Source organism: Terrapene carolina, unplaced genomic scaffold, assembly GCF_002925995.2.
Source record: "Terrapene carolina triunguis isolate 2854851 unplaced genomic scaffold, T_m_triunguis-2.0 Scaffold48, whole genome shotgun sequence".
Classification (NCBI taxonomy): domain Eukaryota; kingdom Metazoa; phylum Chordata; order Testudines; family Emydidae; genus Terrapene; species Terrapene triunguis.
Genome location: NW_020664399.1, coordinates 1,323,852 through 1,343,503, shown reverse-complemented (window position 1 = coordinate 1,343,503; position 19,652 = coordinate 1,323,852). Strand labels below are relative to the sequence as shown.

Sequence of the window (19,652 nt, the reverse complement as noted above, 5' to 3'; positions counted from 1 at the left end):
GTGGGGGGAGAGGCGCACTAAGAAGTCTGGGATATGAGTGGTTGGACTCAGGCCCACATAATGCAGTGTAGGCACCGGAGCCCCAGATTGGGATCCAGGGTTCAACAGTTTTGAACCTGGGGTTACAAATGAGTATAGATGCTCAAGCCCTAGGCTGATAAAATCTTGAGTCTGCCAACCCAAGTTCTGCTATCCCTGGATTTACATTGCAGTATAAGCATACCCTAAAAAGCAGCAGAAGAGTAAGGAAGTATATTTCCTATTTGTGCTGCTTCTTCAGATTACTGAGGCCTTTTTGTTTTCTGTTATGTTACAAGGTTTATGAGTACCATCTAATCATTTTTGGCACCAAATATTACTGATCTGATTGGAAGTACAAGAGTGTACTCTATTTTTATTATTTGGCATTCCAGCAGTGTTAGATAAGGCCAATAAAGCTATATGTCGCTAACTGTGAAATCATTGGATAGTCATATTTCACCTGAGCTAATATAAAATGTCTCCAGTGACTTCAGAGGAAGAGTTCAGGAAAGTCCAAAACTACTAATTGAGTACTCTCATGAAGAATCTGTCTTTTAGCTTGAACCAGAAACCTTTTTAGATCTGAAATCAACAAATTACCACTTGAACTAAAAGAGAAAATCTGTTAGCTCTTCGTGGGAGAATAACTTTTATTTAACTCTAGCCAACCACTAGATGGCAAAATTGTTATAGTATAATGACAAATACAGAAAGTGATTGTCACACTTTTGGATTGCAAAATTAGATTACATTGGGTATCTAATCATTCTAGTTTAAAGACAGACCAGGTTAAATAAGTACATTGATTTTTCATGAATATTTTAAACTGTTTTGAGATATCAAGTTTATAGAAAACATGTTGATTTTCTGAAGCATGTTACTCCATTGTTTAAAATGGAAAGAGTGAATGATTTTTTTACTAGTAATATGGGTAAATGTGACTTGTATTATAGAACTACAGAGATTTTTAGCGTAATTCTTCTGTAATTTGGAGCACTGTTGAAAAATGGAAGGGAAAAAAACAGTTCTGCTGTATATATCAGTGCTATTTTTCATTTTATGCTTTGCTTATTTCAGGTGCACAGCTATGGAGGAGCCTCACTGACAGGTAGGTGCCATTTAAAAATTCTGAATTTTACAAATGATTCTCCCAAATAGCCCACAAAACAAGAACTAAGTTATTTAACCACAGTGTAGTTTATTATTCTATATTACTGGCTGTTCACATGATGCCTCAGTTTTAAATAGTATTCTTTGTGAAAGTCATAACATTTTGTATTTGAATTGTATCACAGTATATTATTCAGTCAAGTATCAGATTTTAAAAAGCAACCTTCTTTTTGAATGTTACCATTTTCTTCTTTAGGAAGTATTGTCCTCTTCTGGGTTTTCTGCCACTTACAATGTGTTTAATTTGAAGTTAGTTCTTGGGAAAGATGCTGGATTTACAGCTCTGAAGAGTGATGTCTTCCATTCTTAGAAGTGTCAGTACAAGGTTCCCCTCTCCATTGCGTTCCTGGTCGGCAGTGACCAGCACTAGACTGAAACAGTACAGTAGAACCTCAGAGTTATGAACAGCAGAGTTACGAACTGACCACTCAATCACACACCTCATTTGGAACCACAAATATGCAGTCGGACAGCAGCAGAGACAAAAAAAAACAAAAAAAAAAAAACAGTACAGTACTGTGTTAAATGTAAACTACTAAAAAATAAAGGGAAAGTTTAAATTTTTTTTGACAAGGTCAGGGAACTGTTTCTGTGTTTGTTTCATTTAAATTAAGATGGTTAAAAGCAGCCTTTTTCTTCTGCATAGTAAAGTTTCAAAGCTGTGTTAAGTCAATGTTCAGTTGTAAACTTTTGCAAGAACAACCATAACATTTTGTTCAGAGTTACAAACATTTCAGAGTTATGAACAACCTCCATTCCTGAGGTGTTCATAATTCTGAGGTTCTACTATAGATCAATTCAATGCTCTGTCAGTTGCTAGCATCTCTAAAATGGCTACCATGGGTACCAATTAATGATGGTTGTGAAACCTGTTACTAGGCATTGGACTGTCACAGCTGGCTAATTTTGTCTGTCTAAATCCCCTATATTTATCCCCCACACACAAATGTTTGTATAGTGTCATTGGGGTAGATTAACTGTATTTCATTAGTGGATTAAATTAATCTTATGTACAGTCTATGAAGTAATTTGGGAACCTTCTGAAGAAAAATGCTATAGAAAAGTAAGGCATTATTACTTTACATAGGCCACCAAACAGCTGTTAGATGGTAATGATTTTCAGTTACCTTACTACTGACAACATTTGAAACAATGGCCTTGAGGTTAAGCCACAGACTTAGTGACATCATTTAAAAATTCTACTCAACTCTAGCTGTGCACTGGAAAGCTAGCAATCCATAATGTGGACACGGAAACACAAGATTCAGCTTTTATTCTTTTCTAAATAGGTATTTATATCTTCCTCATTCGGTATTGTAGTATCGCAGTGCTTCCACTGATGTATTAGACAATGTAATGTGGGTCTCCTCTTTTCTCTCATCCTCTTTGAGGGCGGTGTAGTGTTTTGCTTTGGTAGTTTTTTAAAATATATAAATGCAGCTGTGTGCTTACATTAGAGTGCTGGGAATGGAAGGTGGTGAAGTGTGTTTACCACAGAATCTTTGGACCCACATCCAATTTAGTTTGCAAAGAGAGGCTTCTGGATCGTAAAGGAAAATGACTCCTTAGAGAATCAGGGTAGTTAGAACATCATTCCAAGACCCTTTGTCCTCTGAAAATGACAGGCAAAGGTACAGCTCTCTCAGGCGGTTGTCAACTAGAGCATTAAAGGATAAACACCATTAGTAAATCCTTCTTTAAATAACTTATCTCCATATTTTTAAAATGTATGTACCTATAATACTTTACTGATGAATGAGAAGATCAACTACAAATTAACAATAATACAGGTTCTGAACTGCATATTTGAGCGTTATGCTCAATCTTTGCCATATCATTCCTTCTTTCCTGTTTTCCTTACTGAGAATTTTTCAGTATTGCATTATTTAATATTGTGGTATTGGATAAGGGCTAGATCCTAACCTCTGTTGTGCTGTTGCACAAGGTGGAGAGAGGGGAAGAAAACATAGGGAATCTCTTCCTCCCTGTGCAAGTAGTTGGTCCAGGACCTCTGCCTAGGGCTGAAGACTATGTGGCGTTGAGTTGGCCTGCGCACCACAGTTCCAAAGGGATGCTGACTGTTAGATAGAGGGTGTGTCCATTGCCCACTGACAACTACCTGGTCGATGGAGCATACACTAGCCAGGAGCATCTGCTGCCTCAATCAAAAGGAAGAACAGTGTCTAGCAGCTGCCTGTGCTACCTTGCCCTATAACTACATGACAGCATTATGTAAAGTGCTAAAGTGGCATGTCTGTCCCCTACTCATGTCCTTTATGAAAGGGCAAGATTTTCCTTTAAGTATTTGTAGTTATTTTCTGATTTACTGGCTAAAAAAAGTTTTTAGAAGAAAACTAGTAATGTAGAACAAAATTAATGTATTTAGTTATTCAGATCTTAGTTTTGATTTCAGGCATGCAAATTCAAATGAAATTACATTTGCCTATTTAATAATATGCCTATGTGCTATTCATATGATAAAATTGCCTGTACAATTTATCACATGCTTATGACCACATCACTGCCAACTAAGCCGTCTCTTGGGAATTGTTCTGACATTCCAAACTCATGAGCAGCTTCAAATCACCCCCATTTTGTTGCAGCTCACCCTACCACAAAAGCGTTTCCTCCTTTTGCTTCCAAATGTGGAATTTCCTCCTCTCCCTCCTCAGATTACCCTTGCCTGAGCTCCAAGATAGGTGGGCCAGTAACAGTTTTTCTAAACATAAAATATCATAAATTTACATTTCACTGTCATGCAGAGATAGAAATGGAAACATTATACGTTTGGGAAGGGGAGATTCTTAGTTTTCCAGTTGATTACAGAATTTGGATTTAAAGGAGTGACCAATTTTTGTAAAGAAAAGCTATTTAGGCCATTTTTGGAGGTATTTTTAATGTAATAGTTTTAATTTCTTTCCCCTTTTGAATCCCGTACAGCTGCATTTATGGCAATGGAGGCATATGGCTTTACAGTTGGATGAATAAAAAAGTCCCAATAATCATTTTTTAAACTCCTCTAAAACATTTTAAAGAAAGCATATTTTAATAATGTGGGGCATACAGAACATATCATGGTATGGAGTGACATCAAAGTTTTATTGGCATGCATTTGGAACAACCTATATTATTTGCTTACAGCTTTGCCACTGGTGAATGATGTGATCATCTCAAACTCATGCCAGTAAAACCTTCATCCTTCACAACACCAGGTATTCTAAAGGGAAAAACAGTTCAAGAGAGTTGTCAGTTTTTCAAAGAGACATTATTAAGGGCACGAGCAAACTATCCCACTGCGTAGGAAAGATAGGAAGTATGGTAGGAGACCACCCTAGCTTAACTGGGAGATCTTCAATGATCTGAAACTCAAAAAAGAGTCCTAGAAAAAGTGGAAACTAGATCAAACTACAGAGGATGAATATAAACAAATAACACAAGTATGTAGGGACAAAATTAGAAAGGCCAAGGCACAAAACGAGATAAAATTAGCTAGAGACATAAAGGGTAACAAGAAGACATTCTACAAATACATTAGAAGCAAGAGGAAGACCAAGGACTGGGTATGCCTGTTACTCAATGAAGTGGGGAAACGGTAACAGAAAATGTAGAAATGGAAGAAGTGCTAAATGGCTTTTTTGTTTCAGTATTCACCAAAAAAAATTAGTAACAATTGGACATTTAACATAGTAAACGTCAGTGAAAATGAAGTAAGATCAGAGGCTAAAATAGGGAAAGAACAAGTTAAATATTACTTAGACAAGTTAGATGCCTTCAAGTCACCAGGGTCTGATGAAATAGATCCTAGAATACTCAAGGAGCTGACAGAGGAGATAAATGAACCATTAGCAATTATCTTCAAAAAGTCATGGAAGACAGGAGTGATTCCAGAGGACTGGAAAATGGCACAATATTTGTCCATGTATATAAAGGGGAGTAAGGACAACCTGGGGAGTTACAGACCAATCAGCTTAACTTCAGTACCCGGAAAAATAATGGAGCAAATAATTAAGAAATCAATTTGCGAAGACCTAGAAGATAATAAGGTGATAAGTAACAGTCAGCATGTATTTATCGAGAACAAATCATGTCAAACCAACCTAATAGCTTTCTTTGACAAGCCTTGTGGTTGGGGGAAGTGGTAGATGTGGTATATCTTGACTTTAGTAAGGCTTTCGATAATATCTCGCATGATCTTCTCATAAACTAGAGAAATGCAACCTAGATGGAGCTTCTATAAGGTGGGTGCAAAACTGGTTGGAAAACCATTCCCGGAATTATCAGTGGTTCTCAGTCAAACTGAAAGAGCATATCGAGTGAGGTCCTTCAGGGATCAGTTCTGGGTCTGGTTCTGTTCAGTATTGTCATCAGTGATTTAGATACTGGCATAAAGAGTATGCTTATAAAGTTTACAGATGATACCATGGTGGGAGGGGTTGCAAGTGTCTTGGAGGATAGGATTAAAATTCAAAATGATCTGGAGAAATGGTCTGAAGTAAATAGGATGAAATTCAATAAGGACAAATGCAAAGTACTCCACTTAAGAAGGAACAGTTGGTTGCACACATACAAAATACTGCTTAGGAAGGAGTACTGTGGAAAGGGATTTGGTGGTCATAGTGGATCACAAGCTAAATATGAGTCAACAGTGTAACACTGTTGCAAAAAAAAGCAAATATCATTCTGGGATGTATTAGCAGGAGTGTTGTAAGCAAGACATGAGAAGTACATCTTCCGCTCTACTCTGCACTGATTATGCCTCAACTGGAATATTGTGTCCAGTTCTGGGTGCCACGTTTCAGATATGGAAAAATTGGAGAAAGTCTGGAGAAGGGCAACAAAATTTTTTAAAGGTCTAGAAAACATGACCTATGAGGGAAGATTGAAAAAATGGGGTCTGTTAGTCTGGAGAAAAGAAGACTGAGGAGAGATCTAACAATTTTCAAGTACATAAAAGGTTGTTACAAGGAGGAGAGAGAATTCTTCTCTGTCACCTCTGAGGATAGGGCAAGAAGCAATAGGCTTAAATTGCAGCAAGGGCAGTTTAGGTTGGACATTAGGAAAAACTTCCTAACGGTCAGGCTAGTTAAGCACTGGAATAAATTGCCTAGGGAGGTTGTGGAATCTCCATCATTGGAGATTTTTAAGAGCAGGTTAGACAAACACCTCTCAGGGATGGTCTAGATTATAATTAGTCTTGTCATGAGTGCAGGGGACTGGACTAGAAGACCTCTCAAAGTCCCTTCCAATCCTACCGTTTTATGATTCTACATCTGTGTGTACTCATATACTTAGAATAAAAGTTCTCTTCAGTAAGTACTTCAATATTCGACATTTATTTTGTTTCAAGTTTTTCTCTTGTCCTTTTCCTATTCCCTTATGTCTCTCTAGATTGTTCATGACATGAAGGGAAAAGCAGTCAGTGAATTGAATACATTAATTAAAAATACAGCTGCTGCTGGGAAAGCAGAGGCCTGAGGAAGGGAGCTTGTGTGAGTGATGTAGGGCTGTTTGCTGGGATGCCAAAGACCTTAATACTGGATCTGGCCCTTTATCTGCTATGAGGGGTTGGTCTCTAGGGTTTTAAATGGGCTGTAAACATTTCCCAAAAGGGGAGAAATGCTATTTCACCCTTATGGTGACAGAGGAACAATCCTTTGGTTGCAGTGACATGGGCTGTGTTCTATTGTTCTGTGTCCCCCAGTGTAGGTGAGTTGACAGAAGACCTCCCAGATCACTAAGCACATAAGTAGGTGAATAATCTCACTGATGAGGGTATTCAACTGCTTAAAATTAAGCATGTGATTTTTTTTTCCACCTTGATTTTAGTAAGGCATTTGGCACAGTCCCACATGATGTTCTCTTAAGCACACTAGGGAAATATGATCTAGATAAAACTACTACAAAGGGGGTGCACAATTGGTTGAAAGATTGTACTCAGAGTTATTATCAATGGTTCATTGTCAAACTGGGAGGGTGTATCCAGTGGAGTTCTATAGGATCCTGTATTATTCAGTATTTTTGTTAATGACTTGGATGATAGAGTGGAGAATATGCTTATGAAATTTGTGGATGACTGCAAGCTGGGAGGGTTTGCAAAGCACTTTGGAGGATAGGATTAAAATTCAAAAGGATCTTGACCAATTAGAGAATTGGTCAGAAATCAAAAAGATGCAATTCAGTGAAGTTAAATGCAAAGTACTTCACTTAAAAAGGAAAAATCAAATGCACAAATACAGAATGGGTATAACTGGCTAAGTGCTACTACTGCTGAAAAGGGTCTGGGGATTCACAAATTGAATATGAGTCAACAGTGTGGTGCAGGTATGAATAAAGCTAGTATCATTCTGGGGTGTATTAACTGATGTGCTGTGTGTAAGATATGCAAGGTAATTGTCCTTCTCTACTCAGTGCTGCTAAGACCTCAGCTCCAGAGTATCGTGCCCAGTTTTGGGCACCACACTTTAGAAAAGGTGTGGACAAATTGGAGAGATCCCAGAGGAGAGCAACAAAAATGATAAAAGATGCCTAGAAAACCTGACCTATGAGAGAAGGTTAAAAAAGCTGGACATGTTTAATGTTGAGAAAAGAAGACTGAGGGGGGATCCGATAGCCTTCAAATATGATAAGTGTAACCCTTCTGCCCATCTAAGTTGGCAGCAACAAGGGCCGGGTTCTGTATCTAGGGGTTCTGTTTCAATAACGCAATGCAAAACCAGCTCGAGCCCCCACCCAGTGACCTGGGACAATTATATACCACCCCCTGGGTGCCTCTAAGAGGCAATACTTCCCCTCTCGCAAGCACGGAGTCTGAGTGTAGCAGAAAATGTTTAATAACATGAGGTAAACGACATCAGCATTAAATTGGAAAAACACCACAAACAGGATTCATAACACAAACCAGGAGCAAAAGACCCACCCCAACAAATTGGGCTGTGTCCTTTGCCTTTGGTTCTTGAATCCAGCAACCCAAAAATCATCCAGAGTCCCCAAAGTCCTACACCCCCAAAGTCTCTTGGGTCCAGCAACCACCCAAAGTCCCAAAAGTCCAACAACCCCCGAAGTCTCTGTCCCTGGTCAGTGCAGCCCCAGAGTAAAAGGGGGGGGCACGCAGGGTGTTAAGGGGCACCTTACGTGATCCGAGGCCGGCCGGCCATCTTTCCATGGGGTTCCGCCGCAGCCTTCACCACGAGCCAGTCCACTTCCTGCCGTCCCACGAACTGCTCTGCTCTACGAGCCACTCCAGCCGTCTCCGCAAACAGCTCCGCTTGCCGTTCCTTCCGTCCCCGCAAGGCTCCGCACCGCTCGCTGCTCCTCCAGCTGTCCCCGCAAACTTGCTCCACCAGCCGCTTAGCAATATAGCTTCAGGCTCCCCCACTATTTAACACAGCACTCAGTGATCTCAGCTCTTAATAACTTTAGCTCTTTTGTGATTTCAGCTCGTAGTAGGGGAGCCCCAGTGCTGGTGCACCATTGGCCCAAAGTGAATTCAGCTCAGCAGCCTGTAACTGGACTCCTAATGGAATCAAAGTTAGCTCTGACAGTCAACATTGGAGAGAGGAGGTGGTGCAATTGGTGTTTCAAGTCCTCAAAGGGGGCCCATACCATCAGGTACAAATACCTGTCCCCATCCTCTCTCCATTCACTGGGTTTTGTAACCCATGCCCCTTGTCTAGCAAGTGCTACTTAATTACTGGTGAGTCTCTCTGTCATACAACAGTTCCACTGGCCTTGATTCACTGAATCAGGGTAACAACACTTTATTCTTCCTGCCCCAATAACAAAGAAACTGGGGATCCCACACCAGCCAAAGTAACCACTTTCAGTTGTTGTTGTCCCAGCCTAGGCGGGTAGGTGTGCCTATGCAAACAAAGTCAGCCCCTGAAGTTCTTTTCAACCCTCACCATAATTCAACACCAGATGTCAGGGTAGAGCTTATCCTGACTCTGCTTACATAAGGCTTGGTATGAAGAGGATGGGGATTGATTGTTCTCCATGTTGGCTGAAGATAGGACAAGAAGTAATGGACTTAATCTGCAGCAAGGGAGAATTAGATTAGCTATTAGGAAAAATGTTCTAACTATAAGGGAATTAAGCTCTGGAATAGGCTTCCAAGGGAAGTTGTGGAATCCCCATCATTGGAGGTTTTTAGGACCAGGTTGGGCAATACCTGTCAGGGATGGTCTAGGTTTACTTAGTCTTGCCTTTGCAGAGGGGGCTGGAATTGATGACCTTTTGAGGTCCCTTCCAGCCCTAGATTTCTATGACAAAATATTTCAGTTGTTACATTTTTAGTTCTTATCCTTTGGATATCTGTTCTGAAGTATATGATGCATATTTCAGGATTTAAGTTTTTATTTTAAATCTAAACCCACCTATAAATCAACAATGCTAATTTTTAATCACTATTTTAAAAAAAAAAAGACTAAAAATAGAAAATGGCAAGAGCCCTTCAGTGATTTTTAACTGTAATTATGATGTGCTTTGTGCTTTCTGAAGCCACTCAATAGCCAGATGTTGATTGACTGAATATCATTGCTCTGCCATATGTTACTTGTTATGTACCCATGATTTCCCTGAGGTTGCTTACAGTGTATGGGTTAAATATGTGTATATCTTTGTAGAATTGGGCCCTTGGTAAATAGAACTATTCACGATTAAAAACTGATTTCTGTGTAATCCAGTATATTGACTATATTGGTCAAACATACACCTGAAACCAGAATTCCTCTAAATCAGTGGTTCCCAAACTTTAACAGCCCATGAACCCCTTTCACTAAATTGTGAAATATCGTGAACCCCCTCCTAAAAATGAGTATTTTCAGGGATTTAAGTTTAAATTTCCTCAGTGTGATGGATGCCCCAACTGCCGGCCCCACTCTTCCTGGTGCTCGGGCTGGGGTTCGGGCTGCTGGCTCCCCCGCTGACGGGGGCAGGGCTCGGGCTGCCAGCCCCAACTGCCCGGCCCCGCTCTTCCTGGGGCTCGGGCTGCCAGCCCTGCATGGGGAGCGCTGGGGTTCGGGCTGCTGGCTCCCCCGCTGACCACCGGGACTCGGGCTGCCAGCCCCAACTGCCCGGCCCCGCTCTCCCTGGGGCTCGGGCTCCAGCCTCGCGCAGAGCGCTGGGGTTTGGGCTGCCAGCTCTCCCGCTGACCGCTGGGACTCGGGCTGCCTGCCTCAACTGCCTGGCCCCGCTCTCCCTGGGGCTCAGGGCTGTCAGCCCCACGCAGAGCGCTGGGGTTCAGGCTGCCGGCTCCCCCACTGATGGGGGGCAGGGCTCAGGCTGCCAGCCCCAACTGCCCGGCCCCGCTCTCCCTGGGGCTTGGGCTGTCAGCCCCGCGCAGAGCACTGGGGTTCAGGCTGCCGGCTCCCCCGCTGACCGCCGGGACTCGGGCTGCCGGCCCCAACTGCCCAGCCCCACTCTCCCTGGGGCTTGGGGTGTTTGCCCTGCAACTGGGTCCCACCTGCTGTCTCCAATACCCGGGGTCCTCTGTCCGCCATTAGTGATTTTTTTCTGGCGAACCCCCTGTAATGTTTTGCGAACCCCAGTTTGGGAACCACTGCTCTAAATATAACGTTACCATAATGCAAATGATATAAAATGTTCATGGTTCTATTTTTCTCCCCAAAACTCAAAGGGGCTTTATGTATTCTCTTTTACTGTGTGGAAGTATGCATGTAAAAATTATACTCCTTATTATAAAAGTTTCTTGATGCTTTTGTTAAATAGGGATGGTTGGGGACTTTTGTTTTGGTTTGGTTTTTTTGCATTGTGTGTTGCCTAGCTATATTGCTAGTTACTTTAAATTGTTAACTCTGTCCCATATATCTAAATATGTGGAGATAGATTCAGGTATTTTATTTTGCCCATGTGCTGTCACAGAAATGTGTTCAAAGCAAGTTATTTTCTGATTGTATTGGTGCAAATCAATGAGGATTCTCTTTTGTTCAGAGGGCTACTCCTGGACCGATGTTATGTTTTCAAAACTAATTCAGTGGAAGTTTGATTCTCAGTATGTGTGTTCTTTAAACCACTTTGCTTGACCTGTTTTTATAATTGTTAGACTGCAGGCTCAGCATTCTGTTATTATTTTATGTGTTGCAGACTGCTTGTAGGACTAAAAGATGAAACTAATTTTAAAGAGACTTTTTAAGTAATATAGGCAGAACAATCACTAATATTGACATGTTCGTGACATCTATCGGGGAAAATATCAGTGAAAATGTTTTGTTTGGATTTAGATCTTGGGGAATGTTTGCAAAACAAAAATAACAGCATTGTGCTTAAGCATGAGAAAAAGAGTGAAACTGACCATAGACCAAAGTGAAACTGATTAGTGCTTCACTGTCCAAGCAGAGTGAAGCCTAAACATAAATGCACAGCAGATATAAATAGCATTTTTAAATGTTCATCTTTAGAATCTGTTATGCTGTTAGTAACACAGGAACTACATTGCTTGGGTTTTATTTAAATATCATTTCTAGGTAATATTGCCCTTTAAAAGCTTTGTTCAGTAAGCCTTACATATTAAATGTCTATGACAGTGACTTTTTTCTGTTACAGACTAATGCTAATTGCATGTAATAAAAATGTAAACAGATAAATAATAGTTTATAAGCAGAGTAGTAGCCCCCCCCCTTAGTTTTTCCAAGTTGTGCAATAGATACTAAGAAATTATTCTTTGCACACACCCACATTCATAACCACCTCCCAATGTTCACACAGACAATATTACTGTCAACATTCCTGTGTTTTGTTGTGTGTTTTTTGACTCTGTTGTGGACAGTGAACTAGGTTGTTTTATAGTAAATGTATTAAATGTATACATATTCTAAATATTAAATGCATACATATTAGAGCTCATCCAGTGGGTATAAGTCCTTCTAACAGTAGATAGAGGCAAGAAAAATGCAAAAGGAAAACGTTGCTTCTGTAAAAGGAGCAGGTTAGTCGATATGCTGGAGTCAGGAAGAAAACTGAGCATATGTGATGGCAGAAGGGTTAGCCTTTCAAAATGTCTAGCTTTGTTAACCCTAAATGTGATCTTCCGATATGATTGCCCTCTCTAATACAGATGCTAGCTTTTTCTCCTTTTTAAATGTAATCACTATCAGGCTCAAACTAAAAGCTTCTACAGTACAGGCGAGTCCTTATGAAAGGTTAGCCCTCTTCCTACTCTTATCTGGATGTTCCAGAGAAACTGGCTACCAAATCACATCATAAAGATACTGCAGATAGAAAGGAAGCAAAGGTACTACCTAAGCTTAGGCCTGGTCTACACTACGATTTTAGGTCGAATTTAGCAGCGTTACCTCGATTTAAGCCTGGACCCGTCCACACGATGAAGCCCTTTTTTCCCACTTAAAGGGCTCTTTAAATCGATTTCTCTACTCCACCTCCGAGGGGATTAGCGCTGAAATTGGCCTTGCTGGGTCGAATTTGGGGTAGTGTGGATGCAATTCAACGGTATTGGCCTCTGGGAGCTATCCCAGAGTGCTCCATTGTGACTGCTCTGAACAGCGCTCTCAACTCAGATGCACTGGCCAGGTAGACAGGAAAAGGCCCGCAAACTTTTGAATCTCATTTCCTGTTTGGCCAGCCTGGCAAGGTGCAGGTGAGTGCAGATCTCATCAGCAGAGGTGACCATGATGGAGTCCCAGAATTGGAAAAGAGCTCGAGCATGGACCGAACGGGAGGTACAGGATCTCATTGCTGTATGGGGAGACGAATCCATGCTAGCTGAACTCCGTTCCAGTAAACGAAATGCCAAAACATTTGAAAGTCTCGAAGGGCATGAAGGACAGAGGCTATATCAGGGCGTAAAGCAGTGCCGCGTGAAAATTAAGGAGCTAAGGCAAGCCTACCAAAAAAACAGAGAGGCAAATGGCCGCTCCAGGTCAGAGCCCCGAACATGCGGCTTCTATGATGAGCTGCATGCCATGCTAGGGGGTGCAGCCACCACTACCCCAACCCTGTGCTTTGACTACATCAATGGAGAAGCACGCAACACGGAAGTGGGTTTTGTGGACGAGGAAGATAGCTCACAGCAAGGAAGCAGAGAAACTGGTTTCCCCAACTGCCAGGATATGTTTTTCACCCTGGACCTGGAGCCAGTAACCCCCAAACCCACCCAAGGCGGGCTCCCGGACCCTGAAGGTGGAGAAGGGACCTCTGGTGAGTGTACCCTTGTAAATATGGTTTAACAGCAAGCATGTTTAATGATTAATTTGCTCTGGCATTCGCGGCCAGTACAGTTACTGGAAAAGTCTGTTAACGTGTCGGGATGGAGCGGAAATCCTCCAGGGACATCTCCATAAAGCTCTCCTGGATGTACTCTGGGGCTGAACAGAAATGTTCCCCGCTGTTAGCCACGTGGTGGGGAGAGGGGTGAAGCGATCATCCCAGAGAATTGGGTGTGGGGGGGGGGCGGGGAGGGTTATTTGGGGTTTGTGCTGCATGCTAACCCGCAAACCGCAGCCCCTTCTTTTAAATTGCCAACCCATTTTAAATGGCCAACCCAATGGCTGCTTGGTATGGGAAATGAGGGCGCTGCTGTTTGAAACCATTCCCACATGTTATGAAGGTTAAAGAAGCCAAAAGACTGTGGCTTACCATGGCTGCCTGCAAGCTGAATTCTGTTACCTGGCACTGCGTGAGTGATCTCTCTCACCAAACCGGCAGGCCCTCAACATAAGAGGCAAAATGCGACCTTGTAACGAAAGCACATGTGCTATGTAATGTGAACAGCAAGGTTTAATGTGAAAGAGTGTACCCATTGTTCTCTAAAATGTGTATTTTTAACTACCACTCTCCCTTTTCCTCCACCAGCTGCAAATGTTTCTCCTTTGCAGAGGCTAGCTAAGATTAGAAGGCGAAAAAAACGCACTTGGGATGAAATGTTCTCTGAGCTCCTGCTGTCCTCCCACACTGACAGAGCACAGCAGAATGCATGGAGGCAGACAATGTCAGAGTGCAGGAAAGCACAATATGAATGCGAGGAGAGGTGGCGGGCTGAAGATGATAGGTGGCGTCAGCTTGCTGACAGAAGGCAAGAGTAAATGCTCAGGCTGCTGGAGGATCAAACTCATATGCTCCAGCGTATGATTGAGCTGCAGGAAAGGCAGCAGGAGCACAGACTGTCGCTACAGCCCCTGTGTAACCAACAGCCCTCCTCGCCAAGTTCCATAGCCTCCTTACCCAGACGCCCAAGAACACGGTGGGGGGGCCTCCGGCTACCCAGCCACTCCACCCCACAGGATTGCCCAAGCAACAGAAGGCTGACCTTCAGTAAGTTTTAAAGTGCAGTGTGGCCTTGTCCTTCCCTCCTCCCCCACCTCACCCGGTGTTTCCCATCTCCCCCACCCCTCCCGGGCTACCTTGGCAGTTATCCCCCTATTTGTGTGATGAATTAATAAAGAATGCATGAATGTGAAGCAACAATGACTTTATTGCCTCTGCAAGCAGTAATCGAAGGGGGGAGGGGAGGGTGGCTAGCTTACAGGGAAGTAGAGTGAACCGGGGGGGGGTGGGGGTTCATCAAGGAGAAACAAACAGAACTTTCACACCGTAGCCAGGCCAGTCATAAAACTGGTTTTCAAAGCTTCTGCGCACCGCGCCCTCCTGTACTCTTCTGACCGCCCCGGTGTCTGGCTGCGCGTAATCAGCGGCCAGGCGATTTGCCTCAACCTCCCACCCCGTCATAAACGTCTTCCCCCTTACTCTCACAGATATTGTGGAGCACGCAGCAAGCAGTAATAACAATTGGAATATTGGTTTCGCTGAGGTCTATCCGAGTCAGTAAACTGCGCCAGCGCGCTTTTAAACATCCAAATGCACATTCCACCACCATTCTGCACTTGCTCAGCCTATAGTTGAACAGGTCCTGACTACTGTCCAGGCTGCCTGTGTATGGCTTCATGAACCATGGCATTAAGGGGTAGGCTGGGTCCCCAAGGATAACTATAGGCATTTCAACATCTCCAACGGTTATTTTCTGGTTTGGGAAGAAAGTCCCTTCCTCCAGCTTTTGAAACAGACCAGAGTTCCTGAAGACACGAGCGTCATGTACCTTTCCCGGCCATCCCACATTGATGTTGGTGAAACGTCCCTTGTGATCCACCAGTGCTTGCAACAGCATTGAAAAGTACCCCTTTTGGTTTATGTACTCACTGGCTTGGTGCTCCGGTGCCAAGATAGGGATATGGGTTCCGTCTATCGCGTCACCACAGTTAGGGAATCCCATTTCAGCAAAGCCATCCACTATGACCTGCACATTTCCCAGAGTCACTACCCTTGATATCAGAAGCTCTTTGATTGCGTTGGCTACTTGGATCACGGCAGCCCCCACAGTAGATTTGCCCTCTCCAAATTGATGCCTGACTGACCGGTAGCTGTCTGGAGTTGCAAGCTTCCACAGGGCTATTGCCACTCGCTTCTCAACTGTGAAGGCTGCTCTCATCTTGGTATTCTGGCGCTTCAGGGCAGGGGAAAGCAAGTCACAAAGTTCCATGAAAGTGCCCTTACGCATGCGAAAGTTTCGCAGCCACTGGGAATCGTCCCAGACCTGCAACACTATGCAGTCCCACCAGTCTGTGCTTGTTTCCCGGGCCCAGAATCAGCGTTCCACAGCATGAACCTGCCCCATTAACACCATGATGTGCACATTGCCGGGGCCTGTACTTTGTGAGAAGTCTATGTCCATGTCTATGTCCTCATCAGTCTCGTCACCGCGCTGCCATCGCCTCCTCGCCTGGTTTTGCTTTGGCAGGTTCTGGTTCTGCATATACTCCGGAATAATGTGCGTGGTGTTTAAAGTGCTCATAATTGCCGCGGTGATCTGAGCGGACTCCATAATCCCAGTGCTATGGCGTCTGGGCTGAAAAAAGGCGCAAAACGATTGTCTGCCATTGCTCTGACGGAGGGAGAGGCGACTGACAACGTGGTTTACAGGGAATTAAAATCAACAAAGGGAGTGGCTTTGCATTAAGGAGAAACACAAACAGCTGTCACACAGAATGGCCCCCTCAAGGATTGAACTCAAAACCCTGGGTTTAGCAGGCCGTTGATTTCATGGAGGGAGGGAGGGAGGAAGCAAATGAATACAAAACAAATCAGGTCTATTTCTTGTTTTGATCCACTCCATCTGTCTTTTACATCTTAGGCTGGCAGCAGACGGTGCAGTAAGACTGCTAGCCATCATCATCTCCTGGGTGATCGGCAGAAGATGGGAATGACCTGGCTGAGTCACTCCCATGTCTGCCCAGGCGCCCCGACCAACCTCACCGAGGTCGGGTAAAAGAGCACCCAGGAATACGACGAGGACAGCTACCAATGGTAATGCACTGTCTGCTGCCAAAAGGCAATGAGCTGCTGCTCTGTAGCAATGCAGTACCACGTCTGCCAGCACCCAGGAGACGTAAGGTGACAGTGAGCTGAGCGGGCTCCATGCTTGCTGTGGTATGGCGTCTGCACAGGTAACCCAAGAAAAAAGGCGCGAAACGATTGTCTGCCATTGCTTTCATGGGGGGCCTGACGACATGTACCCAGAATCACCCGCGACACTGTTTTTGCCCCATCAGGCATTGGGATCTCAACCCAGAATTCCAATGGGCGGCGGAGACTGCAGGAACTGTGGGATAGCTATCCACAGTGCAACGCTCTGGAAGTCGACGCTAGCCTCGGTACTGTGGACGCAGTCCGCTGACTTAATGCACTTAGAGCATTTTGTGTGGGGACGCACACAATCAACTGTATAAAAATGATTTCTAAAAAACCGACTTCTATAAATTCGACATAATTTCATAGTGTAGACATAACCTAAGATGAGCTTTTTTTAGTCTCAGTCACAAAGATGGGGACTTTTTCCTACCACATAATAGGCAAAGGAATTCCAGTCTTCCTTGCTTCCAAAGCTTTGATCTTCATACGGGGTGTAAAAACAGAGCCAGAGATCACAGGGTGGACCCTTTAGTATGAAACATCATGTTTCTCATTATCCTGCTTAGTCATAGTTTCTCTTTTTATGCTGCCAAAAAAAATTGTGGGCTTCTCAAATATGAAAGACACATGTTTTAGACTGAAGTGGGTCCTAAAAAATTAATATTGAGGGCCAAATTATGCCATCTTCAATCATCTTGAATAGTGCCTTATTCTGCAAATATTCCTACTGACTTTAATGAGACTATTTGTGGAGTAAGGTGCTTCTTAATGTGAACAAGGGTGTCACCATCTGGCACTTAAATAACTTTTACATAAAACTTTTTTCAGGAAAAGCCTTTATCTAAGACATAACCAATGGAATCTCTAAGGGATTTGACCTTGAAATAGCTAACTTTGAATCTTATGTCATGTGATCGTACAATCTGACTTGTTATTTAATGCAGTTAATGAGGAATTTGATTCCCTAGATGTAAGAATAATTTCTTGTTTTTTGTTCTTCAGCTAATTTTGAATCGCTTGTAAGGAGGAGTAGCCTTTGTGCTCTTTTTGATTTAAATAATCAGTCTAAACAAAATTTCAGCCATTGATCCAAATGTTTGCTAAGGTCATTGTGGAATACTGAATTCTACTCTTCAGGAAAGTTTCCATATATTTTCTTACTGCTTAGTGGGGATTTAAAAAAAATAATTTGTTAGAGGCAATGTGGGCTCATATATACCTATTGCTCCTTTTGTGTATAAACTAGTTATTCAGAAGACATATCAATATGCTAGGGCTTTAAAATTATTAATGAACATGTATTGGGATAATATTTAAAGGTATTGTTTTGAAAAGCCACATAGTCCTCAGGACCTCATCCTAGAATTCCATAGTCTTCATCTTAGAAAAGAACTTGCTTTTTTTCTAATGTGGTTATTAAAAACAAAGGCAAACATAACTCCAAAGTTTCAGCAAACCAATACAGAGATACAAGGTGCCAGGCAATTTCTGAATGTGCCTCAAAAATATTAGTCCAAGTATCTGTATGAATCATATACTTTGCGTTTGTGCTTCAGCATAAACCCACTATGTTAGAGATTAATTAAGGATGGATTATATTCACATCGTTACCTAACCATCATAGTGCCAGGAATGCATGTCATGGTGACTTTTTTTAAATCTAACACATGTATTCAAATCATAATCTAATTGAAAAGTATAACGCAAAATCATAAACTTAAAAACACGTAGTGTGCCTGTGAAATTAGCTCAATGGTGCTTTGCATCACTGGAGTGGGGCAAATGAACCAGAGCTGCTGCTTCGAGTAGTGTCCCTCCGGGCGCATCTGCGCCCCTGCGCTGCTGATCGGAGACTTTGGTAGCAGTGTCTGTTCAGCCCACGCATGCACTCTCCTCCCTCCCCGCCATCCTCGCCCATAAGGCTAACCAGTGCTGCACGGGCAACCCTCCTCAGTTCCTTCTCAACTGCCCCGGCTAGAGACGGAGCAGTAGCTGTCTGTTAGTGCATTGTTAACCTCTTTAGAATTGTTAATCTTTAGCCACCTTTTGGAGCTCCCTTTTCTTTTCTTCATTTATCTTTTATTTTGTTACTTTAAAAAAAAAAACCCTTTAATTTGGGCTTCATTCTTTTCTTCAACCCCCTATCTGGGAAGCCCCTTGGACAGGGTATGCTTGGCTTCCTGGGCAGGGATGGTGTCCCTAGCCTCTGTTTGCCAGAAGCTGGGAATGAGCGACAGGGAATGAATCACCTGTTCATTCCCTCTGGGGCACCAGACATTGGCCACCGTTGGAAGACAGGACACTGGGCTATACAGGCGAGTCTCATCTTACGCGCATTTAACATGCGCAAATTCAGCTTTGCGCGGTCGGCAAAAACAAAACAAAAAAAAGAGAAAAATAACAATTTAAATACTGTACCTGTAGTGTGGGTGATTCCACCCACCATTACACTCAATGTAATTTTGACTATACGTGATTTTCGCTTTACACTCTGACAGCGGAACGTAACCCCAGCGTAAGATGAGACTTGCCTGTATGGACCTTTGGTCTGACCCAGAATGGCCATTCCTATGTACCCCTCAGGCTAATTTCTCATGGTCATCACCAGATGAGACAGTGATGCCCCCTCCGCCGTTGTTGGCAGATTACTTTAAACTATGTCAGGAGCTAACCCAACAGGTGGCAGAGGCAATGCAGATACCACTACAGCAGGTGATCAAGTAAAACCATAAACTAGTGGACATTTTACATTCTTCTGCCTCATCCCTATTAATGAGGGACTCTTGGACCCTGGTGAAATCATATGGCGGACCCCTGTGTCGGTCTTGCCGAAATGTAAGCAGGCCAACAAAAAGTACTCAGCCACTCTTCAGTTCCGTATTGCAAATTATCAAGCCTTAATGGCGAAATATGATTACCAAAACTTTTCAAAATTCAGTTCCTTTATTGAACAGCTTCCAGTTTCACACAAAGAACAATTTAAGGCCAACTGGTGGCAAAGACATCACTCCAGTCTGTACTTGACG

The 19,652-nt window shown here is 43.0% G+C and overlaps 1 protein-coding gene across 1 annotated transcript in view; it reads left to right on the top strand.

Annotated features, from left to right (window-relative positions):
• RETREG1 (reticulophagy regulator 1) overlaps nucleotides 1-19,652 on the top strand; it is a 149,605-nt gene that overhangs the window by 30,921 nt on the left and 99,032 nt on the right. Inside the window, exon 3 of the mRNA XM_024209989.1 lies at nucleotides 1,099-1,129. Within this exon, the coding sequence (XP_024065757.1) occupies nucleotides 1,099-1,129 (31 nt within the window). The remainder of the gene's footprint in view (nucleotides 1-1,098; nucleotides 1,130-19,652) is intronic.